We start from the raw sequence: 19,941 nt of genomic DNA on the forward strand, positions 1-19,941 counted from the left end.
TGACCTCAATATCCAGAATTCTGAGATTTGATACCAAGTCCCATCGGGGGGAGCCGTCTTTATTGTAGCCATTGAAGCCAAATCCTGCTGCATTGTTGATGGCATCAGCTGCGGAAATAAAGGATGGATGTTTTATAGTACAACATCGTTTAGGTAATGCATGCACAAGCTGAGTGATAAGTGGGGATATCTGATGATAATATAGTTGACATGCTTGGAGACAGAGATTTGGGAACACATAACACATGTACAAAACTGTCTCCACTGATATGGAGGCATGTTGTTCATCATGTATACACTAGAGGGAGGTGTAACACAATTTAACCACGAAAGGAAAATCCTTCCCATTTTACCTCAGAATAAGCACTGCAACTGTCAGATTTTCAATGCCTAATTTAGTCCAAAAAAGAAACACAAAACATTTGGACTATGAAATGCTAACATGGAAAAGAACATGTTGTGCAGCTAAATTATCAATATTCTAATGCCAGCCAAAGTGAATCAAACTCTTTATCAAATTCACATCAACCATAACCCAGCCTATTAAACCTATTAAAACTTCATAATCTAATTTTGAGAAATGGAAATCTATATCTGAAATAAAGAAAAAAGAACCGTGACATTTTTTTATTTAAATTAAACCCTATTACAAACTCTTCAAACATAGGCGTCACTCTGAATGCACGACTGCTCCGCTGTCTGTGAATCTGTGCTTTGGTTTGTTCCAAACAAACAAACCTGTGCCGCAGGCTGTCATGTCCAGGTGCTACCCCATTCTACACGTTTTAGATTGGGAAATACACTGAAGTGTATGTGGTATTCTGAATGAAAACTGAAAAGCCTGGATTTGTAAGCGTTTGTAAAATGCAATGGTTGTTGTGGGTTCTTTGTTACTCTGGACTCAACGTGCATCGACTGTATGTGTAACATAACAAGGTTATGATGATCATGTTTACTTACACACATAATTAGAACGGTGGTTTTAAACCTTTTTCGTATCAAGGCCCATTATTTATTCAGCATTTGAGCCACGGACCACCATTAATGATATTTAGCCTTTCAGACCCAAAACGTAGAATATTTTGTTGTTGTTGGATAAGGTTTTGTCCACAATTACATGCTGTATTGCTGTGGCACCATAGGAGAGACAACAGGCAAACGTTGATCAAAATAACAATTATTCTACATTCTCTAATTGTGTAGACGTCTTGTAAATTAATGAATGCAGAGATTTAACAATAATTTAACTCTTGAGCGTGAACTGAAACCAAATATAGCACTGATTACAATTTGTTTTAACCAGATTGTAACCACTACCTTCAAGGTACTACTTGTTGTTTTCACACTTTACAGTGTGGAAGCAAAAGACAACACAGACACCATGACAGGCTATCAAAAATAAAAGTGATTTGATTTGTGACGACAAAAGTCTACTTATATAGCTTGAACAGTGTGCAAGTGTGAAACCCATATGCAACTTTAGTTTACTCTTTTCCGTTTTACTTTTTTCTAAGCATCTATAGACGAAAACAGGTCGCATGGTCGCAGTTTATGTAATTCCTGTAGGCGGAGCCGACAAAGCTGCGGGGTGCACCTCTTCTACTACAGTGAACATACTTTAAATGCTTAGTATGAGGTATAAAGTACAGCAGCCTCGTGTTCATAAAACAGAAAGAACGGGTATTGGGTAAGACTGACGTTATGTATCTTTCAGGACCTTTCACTGCTTCGTCTCAACCATTACTCTATGCTCTGGTCTCAGCCACCGCGGTGGATATTTTGACATTTCGTTTTTTTTTTTTTTAATGTTGCCACTACTGTTGGAGCACACCCCGATGTTCTGGGCATCTTTGTAATGTTAGTGTTAGTAAAAAGCAGGTAAAAGAGTAACGTTGAGGCAGACTAACATCAGTCACTCTACAGTTCACTGTAGTAGAAGAGGTGCGGGTTTACCCTGCAGCTATGTCGGCTCCGCCTACAGAAAATATGTAAGCTGTGACCATGAGACACGTTTCTGAATTCGTCTATAGACAATTTCAACAAACCAACATGTGTGTAGCAAATTTAAAACAAAAACAGTAATACTGAAAAACCAAAATAAAAGGCCATGAGGACATTCTTTGCAGGCTAGCTAACAGCTGGTTGTCTGATGGTTTGGGTCATTTCCCAGGGCAATGGTTACAAAGAGAAGTTTACAACAGTTCAGAACAGCTGTGTTATTGTTCACAGCAGTGGTTCTCAAAGTGGGGTCCGGGGACCCCCAGGGGTACTTGAGGGGGTTCCAGGGGCCACCAGCAAAATTAGCTACAACAGCATAGTTTAACCACTTCAAACCATTTTTATGCTATTCAAAAATAGCTGATCTACAAGTTCACAACGCATTCCGGTGCAACGTGTTGTGAGCTTGTAAATCTGCTATTTTCAACAACATTTTGGAATACTTTTGAAAAACAAATCCTCTGGGTCCCAGGCACTGACAAAATATTTTCAGAAATACATTTGGGGTCCTTGTCATTGAAAAAGGAACAAACACCCGCACACTGTCTTAAAATGCAGTGACCAACTTTTATTTATAGGGAAACAGCAACGTTTCGGCCTATGCGGCCTTCATCAGGCTATCTCAAAGATAGCCTGATGAAGTTTGGTGAATTTTGGTCACCGTACCCTCTCCTACGCACCTGTCGCCTGTAGGTGTGCAAAAGCCTTGCTTTTCATGGGTGCTTGTCATTAAAAAAATAATCACACATGTTTGAAGTGAGGAGTGCTCTTATCATCATACATCATCTCATTCTGGCCAATCACAATTTGCATCCTCACTTTTATCTTCAATGTTTGTGTTTACACAAACCCGGAAAGCTGGGCATAGGAGGGGCTAGCGCCCCTCAGAAAATGTTTGAGAACAACTGCTTTACAGACTGGAAGCGTCCACAGTACGGGCGATAGATGCTGCCATTCACACCATCTCAGACTCACCTAACGTCCAGACAAAGTAGTACTTGGGTCTCAGTGCCAGCATGGCCACGTAGAGGTAGATGACCTGCAGATGGAAGGGCGTGGATGAAATGAAGCCATCGTCTATGGAGCGCTCCACTGGGATCACCGTGCACAGACACAGGTACACAGCCAGAGAGATGGCACATGTGCACAGCTTGGATATCACATCATTCTGGAGGACAGAGAGACGGAGAGAGAGGGAGAGAGAGAGAGTATTTAACCCATTTAGGCCTGACGTCAAAATAAAAAAAAACGTTCGCTCTGAAAGAATATATATTCAAAGATTTGTGCCGCATTTTTACGATTTTTCAAAAATAGCAGACCTACAAGCTCGTAGCGCGCCACTCGGTGGCGCGCTATGAGCTTGTAGATCTGCTATTTCTCAATAGCTAAATTATAACATAATGCTTAGTTAAAACACCAAAAGGGGTTCCCGTACAGAATGGATTAAAGTTCAGCAGGGTGTGATTATATAACTATCCGTTGTGCTACACAGTAAAATACTCTGTTAATCTATGATCCATTTGTAACTCCGAGTCTATAATTGTAACCAAATTGACCTGTATGTGTACACACTCAGATAAAAATTTAAATTTAGGATTATACAATGTATTTTTAGAATGAAGAGCTAAAATTACTTTTACTAGGTTTACTAGGTTGGTGTACATAGTTGAGCCACACGGCCACATTTTTCCACATGTCATATTCTGAGCTAGAGATCATGTTCATTTGTTATGATCCGATGAAGACAGACAGACAGACAGTGAGCAACACAGGTTCTTCCCAAGGCATCGTGCCGTCGCCCCTCCTGTTCATCGTCTACACCTCTGACTTCCGTTACAACTCTAAGACCCGTCACCTCCAGAAGTTCTCCACTGACACAGCTGTCGTCAGCTGCCTCACAAGTGACAACACAAGTGACCACGACATTGAGGTGAGGAACTTCTTGAGGTGGAGTGAGGTGAACTTCATCCGGTTCAACGCCAGCAAGACCAAGGAGATGGTTGTGGATTATCGCAAGAGCAAAAGGGTCCCTTCGGTCCCTAGTGTCATTCACAGGGAGGAGGTGGAGTTTGTGGATACTAGCTACAAGTTCCTGGGTGTGCACTTCAATAAACAATTGGACTGGACTGAATACTCTGATGGTCTCTACAACAACTACAACAACAACAACAACAACAACAACAACTCTACAACTACAACAAGGACCGGAGTAGATTGTCTGAGGAGGAGGCAGAGGTATGTGTAACAGGTGCTGCAGATGTTCTATCAGTCTGTAATGGCTAGCGCTCTCTTCTTTGCGATTGCATGCTGGGGTGGGGGTTAGATTAATGCCGGGGACACAAGCAACCTGAACAGGCTGGTCAGGGAAGCTAGCTCCATCGTGGGGACTAGCCTGGAGAAAGATTCATTCTCCCCCAGGGGACAACCAGCAGACTGAGACTGCCGAAAAGAAGATGTATAACGAGGAACATGTCGGTCACTCATCCCGCTCAGGACTAATCTCTCGATAACAAGCAGCCCGGTACGGTATGCTTCTGTGCGTTCTCTGTACTGTACCGGTATTGTGCTATGCTAGCACTGCCAAAGGTGTATAGTGTTGTATATTGAATGCTGCAATCTTATTTATATACATAATTTATTTCTTTGATGATAAACATTTCTTGTTGCCTTGAATATGATGTATTCATCATTTCATCTACTGTACTTTTGTTTCTCCTTCCCCCTGCGGGATCAATACAGGTCTTATCTTATCTTAGACAGACAGATTACAATAGTTTTGCATCCGCAGCTCAGCAAAAAAAAAAAGTTTAATCGTTAACGTAAAAAGGGAGGATTACCGTATTACGACCTGAGGCCGATTCTAAAATGTTGTGAAGAATAGTCCAGAAACACAGAGGTGTTATGTTTTTTTAAATCTGTAATTCAGTTCAGCTGACTCAAATCTGAATGAAGTCCTTTGATAATGTTTTTTTAATGTTATTTGTTTTTCTCAGCAGTGGTGAGAAATAACTAATACATTTACTCATGTACTTTTTTTAGTGCTTAATTCTTTACTCCACTACATCTCAGAGGCAAATATTGTACTTTTTACTCCACTGCAATTATTTAACTATTTTAATTACAAGTTCCTTTGCCAATTTAGATCATTTTCACAAAACATGCTTTATTTACTCATTCTGCATAATGAGTAGGCCTACTTTTTCTTGTTTTCTTGTATTTTCATTATTTTGATGCCAATGCGTTTTCCCTTTTTTTTACTAGGTAACTAAGTAAAATTTTGAATACAGGATTTTCACTTGTTTGTAGAGTTACAATCCTCTCAGATGCTAAATTATTAAAACAGAAGGAGGATTAGAGGGGTTCACTACATTGGCTCCATTAAAACCCTCTCTCTCCCTGGGAAGACAAATAAAAACTAATAGCCTGGCAATAATACAACACAACTGTGAAGAGGAACAAACTAATTATAATCACCCTGCACCATAGGGGAGCTTTTAGTTTTGATAGGTTTGTCACAAAGTTTACCCAAGCATGCACTTAAAGGCTAACGGGATACCCTAAAGCCCCTATTTGTGCTCTTCAAAGTATATAAATTACAGTATATATATACACATTGCTGGGGAGTAATTTGTAAAAGGAAATTAAGTTTGTACAAAATGTTTATTCCCTTCCTGCATAAACTAATTTATCCTACTGTAACTAAATGTTTATAGATATCCCCAAATTAAATCATTTACAGCTTCCCAGAGAGTCAAAATAAATAAAAATAACTAAAGCTGTTCATCAGAATAGTCAATTCAGTTGATTATAAAAACATTGATTAGGCTACAACGTTTCCTGTGTCGATTAGTTATAGGAAAGGGGAAAAAAAGAAAAGAAAACGTGCTTCTCGATTATTCGATTTTGAACCTACACGAGCAAGATTAAGTTGGTTAGGGTTAGCTAGGCGTGGTTATAAATGTTGCTTTCAAAATATCTTCAGTTAATTGCCCATCCCCCGTTATTATACAGTATATTATTATCATTAGGGCAGTAATTGCATGGCAGTGTGTAGTACCTTGGGCGAGGGCTCGCTGTGCTTGTGGCTGTGCTTGCCGTTCTCCTTGCCGTTGACCTCCAGGTGGCGCGGCTGGTAACCACTGCCTTCTATGAAGGCCATGTAGTCCTTATAGGAGCAGCTGGGCCCTGCCAGGATGCCCATGAAGTTACAGTTGTAACTCAGGTACTCCAACAGGTTGGGCATCCGCCTGGAACAACCACAAGAGTAGGGGTGTTCAGTCAACTGATTTAATCCATAATACAATAAAAATGAGGGGGGGGGAAATAGTCCAATTAATTATTAATTAATTAGTAAAACAGTCGCTATTCTGGGCCGGTCATTATAGGAAAAATCACACCTGTGTGAACTGAGTGGTGTAAGGTCTTATATAGACTGATCAGCAGTGGTCTGACGTAATGTCTGACGTAATGAAATCATAGCAACCGTGCTCATTTTTTTTGGTACGGACAGACACGGGTACGGACAGACACGTAAACTAACATCTCAACAAATTTCAACGACGACTGCAGTTATACAATGTATAATGTATACACATATTTCCCATATATGGAGATCCCTAATGTCATCAGTATATGGCCATATACAGTATGGGCAGGCATTTTGTGTCCATATGGAGCCGACTGATTTGTTTGCGGATGCCATAGCCTCGGTACCCAGGCTTTTATTTCCGTTCGCTGCGGCTCAAAAAATGTAAGCCTGGGGGAATGTGAGACATTTCCTGGTCTAGGAGTGGGAGTGAACCTTTCTGGTGGTTCTGGACAACCGTTGCCCATCAGACCGAGTCGACACGGGCACGGCACTCTCTCGGGTCATATGCAACGTGCGTGTCAGTCTATGATCTACATCTGCTATTTTCACTATTTTTACACAACACTGTGGTGCGACAACATAAAATAGGGCTTAAGTGGTTGATTGATTTATTCATCTCTAGATGATTCAATGAATCTTTTTTTTTAATTATATATATATAAAATAATCAATAGTTGCAGCCCGAATGAGCAGGTCCACGAGGAAACGCTTAGTTCTTGAACTGGAAACTGTTAAAGAAAATGTCTGTTTGGAATGAGAAACAGGGACATGATTATCTGTTCTATTCAATGCCGTATTCTATCCATCCTAGTGGTGGAAACAAAGTGACGCTTCACGGCGCATTGTGAGCTTGTAGATCTGCTATTTTTGAAAAATGCTGACGGGGGTCCCTGGCACCCCGTTAAATCGGGGCTCTGTGGCCAATTACATCGATTGGGGGGTTCTTGACATGAAAATGTTTGAGAACAATTGCTCTAGGTAGATTGGGAGGTTATGATGCTTTTATTTCCATCTTGTATGAAGACAGCGCTCATATTGTCCTGAGCCGGTGGAGTGGCTCTGTCCTGCCAAAATATGTAACCTTCTGGAAGGTCCTAGTGAACCATCTAAACATCTCAGAGCTAGCTAGCTAGCTATCTCACAACAAACCATGGCATGGCAGTTTTTATAAAAAATGGGAGTTTAACAGCGTTAACACCTTATAGGGCCATATGCGCAGCTTAGCTAGCTCCACTGATGATGTGTCTTTTATGGGAATCTTCCAGAGAGATTCATTACAGTCCACAACTCCCATTCTCTGGATCAGTATTACTGCCATGGAAACCGTCAAAATAAATTTACCTTGTCGACTTCTACAAATGTTCCCCGGAATTTACCGCACAAGTTATGCAGATTGTTTACTTTCATTTCATGCCGCAGTTCTACTATTCTCTCCATCAGTAGGTCACAACACCTTCAGTTCTACTATTCTCTCTATCAGTAGGTCACAACACCTTCAGTTCTACTATTCTCTCTATCAGTAGGTCACAACACCTTCAGTTCTACTATTCTCTCTATCAGTAGGTCACAACACCTTCCTGTCAGCTCACCAATCACAAACACATTTTATTTGATTGCCAGGCACATGAGAATTGGTCTCTGACAATTATTTTTGTAGCAATTATTCTATCGACTACTATAATAAGATGTTTTCTTTTTTATATCAACAAATTGAACATTTTTAAATAATGGACTAAATTGATTAGTCTGATTAACCACTTAAGACCTCTTTTATTCTTCGTTGTACAATGGTGTCACGCAAAATAGTGACAATTGACGATCTACATCACAACGAGTCACATCGTGAGCTTGTAGATCAGCTATTTTCACAATTTATGAACTTTTTCATCACTTTTAATGACAAGGAAAATATATATTGATATTTGTATCACCCAATTATTTTAGACATTTATTTCATCTTTATTTATACAGGTGAAATCCTATTGAGATACAAGATCTCTTTTATGAGGGAGTTCTGTTCAGGGTAGCAGCAGTACAAAAAGTTACAACTTACAAAACAAACATTCACATAAAAACCAAGCATTTAAAATACTTTAATAAAGAGTGCAGCAATGTCATAATAAAAATATATAGCGCCAATAGAAGCATACGATAAAACCATTACCAAAAGAAGCAGGTGCAGTGACCGACGTAGTCTGCCATGAAAACAGACGGTAAACTTTCAAGACCTAAAGCCCAAACCACAGCAAAGGGTCCAGACGGGACTAGACGGTTTTAGCGTTCGTCCCAGCGGTGTGATATATGTCCTGTCCTGTTGCACGTTGACCCAATCGACCCAAGTTACATTCAACTGGTTCAATTCAATGGCCCAAACCACACCAATGGGTCGCCATGCAACTCCTCGCAACCGTTTGGTTGCAAAGCTTCATATCAGTCTGAAAGTGATTCCAATATGCAGGGGCAGCGCACCTGCCGGTTCGTATGCAAAGTTCAGCTCGAGCTTTAGGAACAGTGACTAAGAGGGGTCGCCCGAATGTCAACTGTAGTTAATGGTCTGGTGGCAAATGAAAACCACTCAACTCTGGCATACAATACAAGGTGCAATGGTGAGCGAGACTGTGTGACAAACATCAGGGCACTGTGACACGACATGTCTACCCAGTGCAAGCATTTTGGCAGAGTGGCAATGCATGCTAAATCAGATCACCATAATCCAGTGAGGGAAAGAATGTAGCTTCAACCAGCATTTTCTTAGGCCACAATTAATCGGATAGTACACTTTCATTTCCTACTGCAGTTCCAATTATTATTATTATTATTTTATATTATTGTGATTAACTGTTGCACTACTAGAAGGCAGTATGAACTATATGATGGAATCAGACTGTTTGAGAAACACTAACCGATTTCATCATTTATATAAATAAATACATGAATAATCCATCCCTATTTTGGGCATAGGTGAAAATGTAAATTGGCTATTTTAACTATTTTGCATGACACCATTGGGCGATGAAGCGTAAAACAGGGTGCTTAATCAAATTGTTGACATCTTACAGCACGTACAGCCCTACTGTACTTTGACCAATACATTAATCATCTCTTCAAGAGAGACTATTCGTCATTCCCGTCAAGTTTCATGTGAACCTGCCCATCCAGTCCAGAGATATGTTGTTCACAGACAGAGAGAGACATCACTGCGGGCAAGGTAAAACAAAACAACACCTTTCCAAGCCAGCTGATGAGGAACCTCATGTTGAAATGAAAACAATTGAAATGTACTCTTGCCACTGTGTGCGATCCGTTACCTTTGTTTTCATGAACCTCAAGTTTAACCACTTTCAACCTGGCATCCCTATTTTGGGTATGTCATTCATTCTAGGTGTGTGTGTGTGTGGGGGGGGGGGGGGGGGGAGCAAAAAAAATATATTTTTGCAATAGTGCTTAACAGCCGTGTCAACGTTTCACTTTCTAATTGAAAATAAACCGTCATCTGGGGCAGTAAAAACATACCTGAGTCACATACCTGACTGCTAGGTATTTCTGACTTGGGGTCAGTTGCTCCTCCTTCTTGGCCAAACCTAATGAGAAACACAACATCTCATGAAGAAATTTAAATTCACACACACACACACACACACACACACACACACACACACACACACACACACACACACACACACACACACACACACACACACACACACACACACACACACACACACACACACACACACACACACACACACACACACACACACACACACACACACACACACACACACACACACACACACACACACACACACACACACACACACACACACACACACACACACACACACACACACACACACACACTTAACGGCTGTTGGTTGGGAATTCAACATTTTAGTGGCATAGGAGCAAAATAAACGTAACCCCTTTGTTAGAGCCAAATCTGTACTTACTGTCTGCAGCACCAGAAACCGCAGAATTGTGTTTAATTTGAGAGATGGGTGCAAAGATTTACCTGTTCAAAACAGAGAGCAGCTACCCTTTTCTTTGACTACAGACAGTCTTAAAGCAGGAAAGACTTGACCCGAGTTAACAATGGTGGACTGAGGAACAGGAAGACAAGAAAATGTATCAACCCGCTAGGACACTGACAACTACTGATAGTGAAGCCCACGAACACTATAGAACTAACTATAGAAATTAACCTTTCATCATGGGGACAAGAACACTATCAGTCCAGGGACGAATTCTTTTCATAATCCTCATGGGGGCCCGTTCCCTGCTTAAGCACCCAGATTAGCATTTCAATGCCTGATCTTCATGTGTACAAGGGGACAGGCAACGCGGTCCACCCCCCACCACCCCCCGCCCCGGACAGACAGGAAAACAGACGTGTTAAGGTGTCAGACTTGGATGGTTAGAGCAGCGCGATTACATACAAAGTCAATGCAAGCGAGAATTGCGCGAACGGGCGCGACCTGATGCAGCACAAACGGGACGAACCGAGGCGAATATATATTCAGGTCCAATTCCTCATGGGGGCCGATATCCCTGGTCCAATTCCTCATGGGGGCCCTGGCCCCCCGGCCCCCACAGACTCTACGTCGTTGACTATCACCACAAGGTCTGGTTGGGGATTTTGGTCCCCATTTCTGGTTGGGGATTTGTGGTGGTGGTGGGGGGGGGGGGGGGGGGGGGGTTGAGCACCATGCACTGGCATAGCAACATATGCTTATCATAAAACTGTTTGGATTTAGAAGACGTTTTTAGAATCGATCGGGTCTCAGGTCTTAATGGGCTAATGTTCATATTATGTCATATTATTCACATACATTACATAAGTCTCTCTCTCTCTCTCTGCCTCTATGCAGACTCAGCTGGGCTGTGCAGTGCATCTTTGGTGCCACGGTTTACAGAACGTCATTGTTCACCAATGTGGACGCTCACATAATCATCATTACAGTTACAGTGCTCGATGTGAACGGCCCTATAGAGTGGAAATCAACAGGCACTCAGCAATAACAATAAGAGGCCAGGGACAAAGAGCAAATGAACAACAACAAATGAACCCGGCGATCAGAGGTCATCTCCATAGCAGCACACAGGGGTTGGGGTAAAGAATGAACGTGTGAGACTGTGCGATGTGATATGTGTTATTACTGGGCCCCTCCGGCAGAGTTAGCCGAGGACAGGGGGATGGGGGAAGGGCTGCTGTTACATAACCTCATTAGAACCCATCATTTAACACTGAGAGGAATGTTTACTGCTCACAGGCCAGGACCGAAGCACAGCTGGAGCTGTGCGACAAATCATATCTGCAGGCATAGAAACATATCGTCACTGTCGGGCAGAAAGCTTGCACTGTATCTCCATATTTTGTATGCTTCGTCATAAATTAATGCGCTACTTAGTTGTAGAAGAGAGAAGAGTAGCAACAATAGCCGGTCCACAAGCTCACAACGCATCGCGACACCACACACTCTAGTCTGGGGTGATTTGAAACATTGTGAAAGTTATAGTGGTTGAATGTGGGTTTCAGGAATACTGAACCCATGAAAAGTATTAACAAGAGCTTGTGAAGTATTTTTTCAAGCCACGGGAGCTTTTCAATTCCATATTTGTTCATAGCTACGATGGTAAGCTCTCACAGGGGCACATGTCTGGAAGAGCATAAGGCATTGGTTCTCAGAGTGAGGTCCGGGGACCCCCAGGGGTCCTTGAGAGGGTTCCAGGGGGTCCCCAGCTAAATGATAGTTAGGAAACAAATGGACCTTATGGGTCTGTAACTCAGAGAGTGTACAATTGGAACCAAACGGACCTGTTAAATTAACATCGATTTTACATTTACAATATAAATTGGGGCCCCATATATATATATATATATATATATATGTAGACCCCCATCATTAAATGGGGGTCCGTAACCTAATGCATGTCAAACTGGGGGTCCTTAAGTTGAAATTAAAATGGTTGAGAATCACTGCAAGAGCCGTAAAAATCTTCTCTTCGCTGGCATATCTTTTCAAGTGGGGGTCTGCGGGCTAATAAGTGTCAATTTGGGGGTCCTTGAAAAATTTTGAAAACCACTGGCATAAGGCATTTCTTGCGAAGACATTGTGAGTCTATGCCTGGTTGAGCCACGCTGCTCCCTACAGCGATAGAGCAGTGAGTCTACGCCTGGTTGAGCCACGCTGCTACCTACAGCGATACGCCTGGTTGAGCCACGCTGCTCCCTACAGCGATACGCCTGGTTGAGCCACGCTGCTCCCTACAGCGATACGCCTGGTTGAGCCACGCTGCTCCCTACAGCGATACGCCTGGTTGAGCCACGCTGCTCCCTACAGCGATAGGGAAGACATTGTGAGTCTACGCCTGGTTGAGCCACGCTGCTCCCTACAGCGATACGCCTGGTTGAGCCACGCTGCTCCCTACAGCGATACGCCTGGTTGAGCCACGCTGCTCCCTACAGCGATACGCCTGGTTGAGCCACGCTGCTCCCTACAGCGATACGCCTGGTTGAGCCACGCTGCTCCCTACAGCGATACGCCTGGTTGAGCCACGCTGCTCCCTACAGCGATAGGGAAGACATTGTGAGTCTACGCCTGGTTGAGCCACGCTGCTCCCTACAGCGATAGGAAAGACATTGTGAGTCTATGCCTGGTTGAGCCACGCTGCTCCCTACAGCGATAGGAAATGCTCTGATCCTAATCAAAAGATTGTTCAAAGCTCCATTGTGTCTTGTATTCCTCTGCATCACAGAAAGCATGAACAGGAGCAGCTCCTCTGAAGTATTCCAGAGCGTAAAAGCCCTGGAGGAGCTTGTGTGTGTCCTTTTGTTACTATACTTGTGAGGGCCAAATATCCCTACAAGTTATAGTAGAATATGAGAAATGAACATTGTTCTCACAATGTCCTCACATGAAAAATGGTTCTTTTATGGTTAAAAAAAAACTATTTAGGGACTTAGGCTGACAACTTTGAAAAGTTTCAAGTTCAAGCAGATATGGTTATGCCTAATTGTCTCCACCAGGCCGAAGGCATGGGGAGAGAGTATGTTTTGCACTCCGTCCGTCCGTCCGTGTGTCCGTCCGTCCGTCCTTCCGTCTGTGAACAGCTAATCTCCGGCACCGTTAACCCGGTCGATGCCAAATTTTGCACACACACTCCCTGGATGCCAACGATGAACCCCTGCCCCAAATTTCCAGAACGGCCTGTTATAGCGCCACCATGAGGCCACTTTGTGCAAAACAAGTTTTTGGACAGTACACCTACAGATTTTGTCCAAACATCACGCAAATTGGTCTCTCTAGAGCCATTCAACGAAACAGGTCTTTCAAATTTCTCAGACTCCATCCTGATTGGCTAAGATTGGCTTCCGAAGTTCGCAGGAGTGCTCAGTTTCAAAGAAAATGCTGCAAATGCAAAACATCGTGTGATTTCCGTGAAATTGTGCACGCGCATTCCCACTAGGCCGAGGAAGAAATGCCACATGAACATTTTCAACTCAGCATCATGGTGGCGCTATAACTGGCAGAAAAGTGTTTTTACCTCTAACTAACTTTGTATGCCAACTCCCTAGAGGCCAAGGAAAAACCTTTGCCTGGAATTTTTCACATCTGCTCTTTATAGCGCCACCAGGAGGCCGACATATGTAAAACACATTTTCTAATATTACTCCTTCAGATTTTATCCAAATTTCACGCAAATCGGTACACATGCTCTCCATAGTCATGTGAAGACGGGTTTGTTTGATTTCTCATAATCCACCCTCATTGGCTACGATTGGCTTCTAAACTTTTCAGGAGTAGCCCATGTTGTACCCGTTTTGTACAAATCGCCTCAACTACTCAATGCAGCGTCCGATTGTGGTGAAACTGCATGCATATTCCCACTAGGCTTTGGAAGAAATGCCACTTGACAGTTTTCAAATCAGCCTCATGGTGGCGCTACAACAGGCCAAGCCACGTCTCTCACACACACACACACACACACACACACACACACACACACACACACACACACACACACACACACACACACACACACACACACACACACACACACACACACACACACACACACACACACACACACACACACACACACACACACACACACACACACACACACACACACATTGCTCTTAAACATTTTGCCAAACATCACACACACACTCCTATCCTCCTGGTGGAGACCTGTGCCCAGAAGGGAACTTTTTCTAGTTTATATTTAGTTTCACACTAGAGTTCTCAAATTCTGCCCAAGGCCTGTTGAAAACTATTACACGCTGGTGTCACACACCAAAAATAGCAGATCTACAAGCTCACAACAGCGCAACACGTTGTGAGCTTGTAGAATAGATCAGCTATTTCATAAAATCACTGTCTTAAAATGTCCTTACAAGTATAGTAATACTGTACAAACGCACGTGTGTGCGTGTTTGTATGGTTTTACTTTTAACCCATTCTATTCAGGACGGGAATCCCTTTTGGTGTTTTAAGGATTATGTTATACATTTACCGAGTGCCGCGCTACGAGCTTGTAGATCTGCTATTTTTGAAAAATCGTGAAAATGTGCCGCAGATCTTTGAATATATATATTCCTTCAGAGCGAACGTTTTTAACTCAAATATTTGCTTCTGAGGGGTCCCTGGAACAACATATTTTTAGATGGGGGTCTGTGGCCAAATACAGATAATTCTGGGGGTCCTTGACATGAAAAAGGTTGAGCACCACTGACATAGAAACATAGGTCTTTCAGAAAACTGTTTGATTTAGAAGCTGTGGCGGAGAAAATAAACTCCAAGACAGCGAGATAAAGAAGGATAACAGGCTCTCATCATCCTCACAGTGGCTAAGCTACTCTTCACCACACAGACCCTCCATCACACACGTCTATTCCATGACTTATTTGTTTATTTCATCACTTGATGACTCAATTCATCTCAAAAGGCGAGGCGCGTCATCTTGCTTCATCTTTATTTATCGCCGACAGCAAGCCTGCTGTGTTTGGCTCTAGTGGGGAAAAAACCTCCAACACTCGTATCTTCAAATACTGCTACTGTGTCGTCTCCATTTCACGGGAAAACACACTGTGCTCCTTATCTTGCTACCAAATATCTCTTAACGTTGAGGATAAAGGGAGACAGCATACGGCAGGACTGCTTTAGAGGAATTGCAATGTGTTTACTAGGGCAGGGGTTCTCAACGTTTTTGGCCGGGGACCCCCGGAAATGCTTTGGCAATGTCTCGGGACCCCCGCCCCGCCCCCTCCCGACCCCCAATATAAATTGACTGCTACAATAACCTTAAACCATTTTGGACGGGAACCCCTTTTGGTGTTTTAAGCATTGTTATAATTTAGCTATTGAAAAATAGCAGATCTACAAGCTCATAGCGCGCCACCGAGTGGCGCGCTACGAGCTTGTAGGTCTGCTATTTTTGAAAAATCGTGAAAATATTTTTTTTATTTATTTTTTATTTTTATTTTTTAAATAATTTGGGGACCCCCTAAAATAATTTGGCGACCCCCCGAGGGGTCGCGACCCACGGGTTGAGAACCCCTGTACTAGGGCAGCGGTTCTCAAACTTTGTAATTTCAAGGACCCCCATTTTGGTATGCTTATTACTATTAGGCCACAGACCCCGGCCGTAACTGGGTACATTTGGTTTCATTTGGACACTCTCCGAGTTACAGACCTGTCCGTCCATTTGGTTTAATTTGGACACTCTCAGAGATACATGCCTGTAAGGGTCCATTTGATTTTGAACCATCAATAACTGATACCCCCTGGAACCCGTCAAGGACCCCTGTGAGTCCCAGGACTCCACTTTGCCTTCACCTAATTTAGCAAAATCGGGAATTGAAGGCTGCAAGTTTGCAACTAGTTGTGGTTTGAAAACACTGCTTACAACGCAACAGGGGCGACGATTAGGCTAGGGGAGGCTAAGCCTTCCCATATTTTGCTTTTAATTGATTTATCTGTCTTTTAAAAAAAATGTTATTCATGTCCTCACTGTATTGTTTGTGCCCTGCCTTTCTTTTTTGTGTAAAGCACTCTGAGCTGCATTTCATGTCATGAAAGGTGCTATACAAATAAAGTTTTATTATTATTATTATTATTATATTTACTGCAGGCTATTGTGAGTATTATAAATTATAGATAGCACATTATAGGTTATAGACATACAGTAGATATGTCTGGTTTACTGTAATGTGTGTCATTTTCACTGCAGCCACAATAAGAAGGTGTCAATACAGTGCCAGGATGATTCTTAGTAGTCATTTCCTAATCAGGTCGCAAAGCATAATTTAGAATATAATATTTAGGAAATTAAGTGCTTAATAATTTCAGAAATGAAAAACCATGTAATCTGGAAGCTTACATGGTTCCAGATCTCACACACACTGAACACACACACACACACACACACACACACACACACACACACACACACACACACACACACACACACACACACACACACACACACACACACACACACACACACACACACACACACACACACACACACACACACACACACACACACACACACACACACACACACACACACACACACACACACACACACACACACACACACACACACACACACACACACACACACAAAATGAATGCCTTACCATCATGAATTTCAAACGCCAGACTGGTAATCTTCTGTGTAATGACCATCATGGGCCTAGCAAAAAAAGAAAACACAGAACAAAGACATTACAAACACTGTCTTTTAAAGTGAACGCGTATGCTGGCACTGGGAACTGGGGTTCATGCTGACAGCTAGCGGTAGAGATAGAGTTAAGCATGTTTGCTCCAGGAGCAGCATCTGTATCCCTAAATAGAAATGCACAGGTATTGTTCACAGTCATTTTGCACATCTGTCGAAAGGGACTGCATCCTACTACTGTTAAGACAAGAGCATGGTTTCTCCAAGCTCTTCTTAGGGTCACATAGACTATCAGTAAGACTGGGCAATTAACCTTATTTTCTTTTTTAATTTAGAGACTTAATCTTGCTCATGCAGGTTACTTGAATAATTGAGAAGCATTTTTATGTGGTTAACACTTTGACTTCTATTCACGAGTTGCTCGAGTTAATTAATTGTAGAACACTTTCCCTGCGATTCGCGAGTTGCCTGAGTTATGTTTTCATTGTTTAACCCACGTTTTTAAATCTTTTTTTTTTCATCCCACGATTTTGCAACCCATTTTTTTCACCCAGTGTCAATTATCTAATGTAATCCTGGGCGCTACACTTCCTCTGCCAACCTGGGTGGGCAGCGGACTGACCTCATGCTTCCTTCTATGCATGAGGAGTCCAAGCTGCTTCTTTTCACCTGACAGGGGAAAGTTTCCCCGGCCGGACGTAGCGCGTGGAAGGAACACGTTTTTCCGACCAGTTCCCCTTTTCCCCTCCATCAGGTGCCCTGGCTGGCCAGGGGGAGGTAGTTTAGAGACCAGGATTACTGCATGTTTTTTGCGAGGGTACCTACCCTAGGGGACACAAGGAGAACATGCAAACTCCACACAGAAAGGCCCTTTCGCCAACCCCGCCTCGGGTATGGGCACTGATGCGGAGGAGGAAACACGCCCCCCAGCGGGAATCAAACCCAGGAGTTAGCTGTGAGGCGACAGCACTACCGACTGTGCCACCGTGCCCCCGTTTTTTAATCAGTTTTAAAGGACCACTTCACCACTTTTCAACATCTCTTCATATAATTGGTCCTCACTAATGTTCATGATAAACACCACCATTTTTCCCTACTCAGTCTGTGTCTCATAGGAGGGCTTTGGGCAGTTCGGACACCCGTCCACCAGTGACATCATCATTAGGCAGATTTGTTTTAAAATATATTTAGATTTGTATTATCGTGAGAACGATGGCTTCAACTTTTGCATTGCAACTTTTCAGGAAAAGAAAGTCTGCCGTTTCTATTAGCTTGGATTCACCATCGATGATGTCACTGGTGGACGGGTTTCTGAACTGCCCACAGCCTTCCTATGAGACACAGACTGAGTAGGAAGAAAATGTGGTATTTTATCATGAACATTAGTTAGGACCAATTATAGGAAGAGAAGTTGAAAAGTGGTGAAGTGGTCCTTTAAGTCATACGGGCAATCCACCGGACAGAATGAGACGCGTTTTGATGACGTCATCGCAAAAAGGTCCGTCGCTCCGGCGTGCAAAGGGTTATGGGAAATTGAGTCCCCATTGTTTACAATGGGAAAGCTGCCTAGCGCCCCGTCCGGTCTGTTGATGTGGTCGGCACTTTGGAATATTTTTCAACACTACAACAAGCGATTACACCGTTTTAAAGTGGGTTTTCATGACAAGCAACTCAGCGGTCGGTGCACGGCTGTTCAAAGGTAACTTTAAACATAGGCAGTCTAGCCTGACAGACGGCCATAAATTGTCGGCATTCAATCTGTTCATTTGTCTGATTAACCACTTAATCCTGTATTATACTTCGTTGTACATTGGGGCGTTGTACAAATAGTTCACGTGAAGCATCACGACATGTTGAGAGTTGGCAGATCTGCCATTTCACTTTTTTTAATAATGGTTCCTTAATCATGCAATGGCTAAAATAATCGTGACACTGATTGGTGTCACTATTTACAGCAGTTATTTGGGAAAGATCTTTTTTTTAAATTAGACTTTTGCTTGTAGATCTGTTACTTTGTCTTACTACAACAAGGCACAGTCTTCAGTTATATTTTAGCAAGAAGCCCGCCAGAACCGTAGAAACCATAGGGTTAAATTAGTACTCTAGCCTGCCAGAACCGTAGCCTACGTTTTCCAGGGTTTATATTCTTGAATCCATGTTTTTATGCGATCGAATCGTTAGCTGCCGTTCGTTAGCATAACAGTCAAAGTGGGACAGTGGCCGTGAAGTGAACGTGTTCCATTTTGAAGATGTGCGCGCATCCACTTGCATTCTATGGGCTGCATTAAAAGCCCTTTATCTCAGAAACGGCGCAATGAATGTCGTTTCTGGTGAAAACAAGGTTTTTCAACGGCCTGTAGCAGGCGCTGTGATACTCGTGGTCGGGATTTCTCACCACCGACCGAGAGAACAACAACCGGTCAAGACACACACACCATTTTGTAATTGTAACATGCGGTTACGGATATTTGGCTCTTCAAAGTAAGTGTTACGCGTGATAAAATCTTGGCAATACGAGATCGAGGAATTAATTAATGCTGGCGGGAATTGGGTTAATGGGTTCAGAGAGCTGAAGAACTTTACATGTGAAAATGATGGCAGCAGCATAAAGTTATGCCACACAGTACAGAGTAAAAATAGACATGAGCCATCCATAAAATGACTTTTAATGGACTTAACTTGAATAAATGATGGACTGTCACCGTCTAAAGTACCACACTCCCTTTGGTTTCACAGTGACACTTCTGTCAGTTAAGACTGATATCTCAGTTCCCGGAGGCAATGTGGGTGAAATGTACATTTACTCAAGTACTGCACTTAAGAACATTTTTGAGGTACATTTACTTTACACGACCAGTGTCCAGTTTTCCATATTTACTTCTACTCCG

At 42.7% G+C, this 19,941-nt stretch overlaps 1 protein-coding gene across 1 annotated transcript in view; it reads right to left on the bottom strand.

The window, feature by feature from the left end:
- The window catches only part of mboat2a (membrane bound O-acyltransferase domain containing 2a), an 80,553-nt gene that overhangs the window by 5,883 nt on the left and 54,729 nt on the right, over positions 1 to 19,941 (bottom strand). Inside the window, exons 5-9 of the mRNA XM_079528517.1 lie at positions 17,013 to 17,068; positions 9,894 to 9,948; positions 6,056 to 6,245; positions 2,974 to 3,166; positions 5 to 108 (exon numbers count right to left, since the gene is read on the bottom strand). Coding sequence (XP_079384643.1) covers positions 5 to 108; positions 2,974 to 3,166; positions 6,056 to 6,245; positions 9,894 to 9,948; positions 17,013 to 17,068 — 598 coding nt within the window. The remainder of the gene's footprint in view (positions 1 to 4; positions 109 to 2,973; positions 3,167 to 6,055; positions 6,246 to 9,893; positions 9,949 to 17,012; positions 17,069 to 19,941) is intronic.

Source organism: Electrona antarctica (genome assembly GCF_951216825.1).
Source record: "Electrona antarctica genome assembly, chromosome: 18".
In the NCBI taxonomy this organism is placed as follows: domain Eukaryota; kingdom Metazoa; phylum Chordata; class Actinopteri; order Myctophiformes; family Myctophidae; genus Electrona; species Electrona antarctica.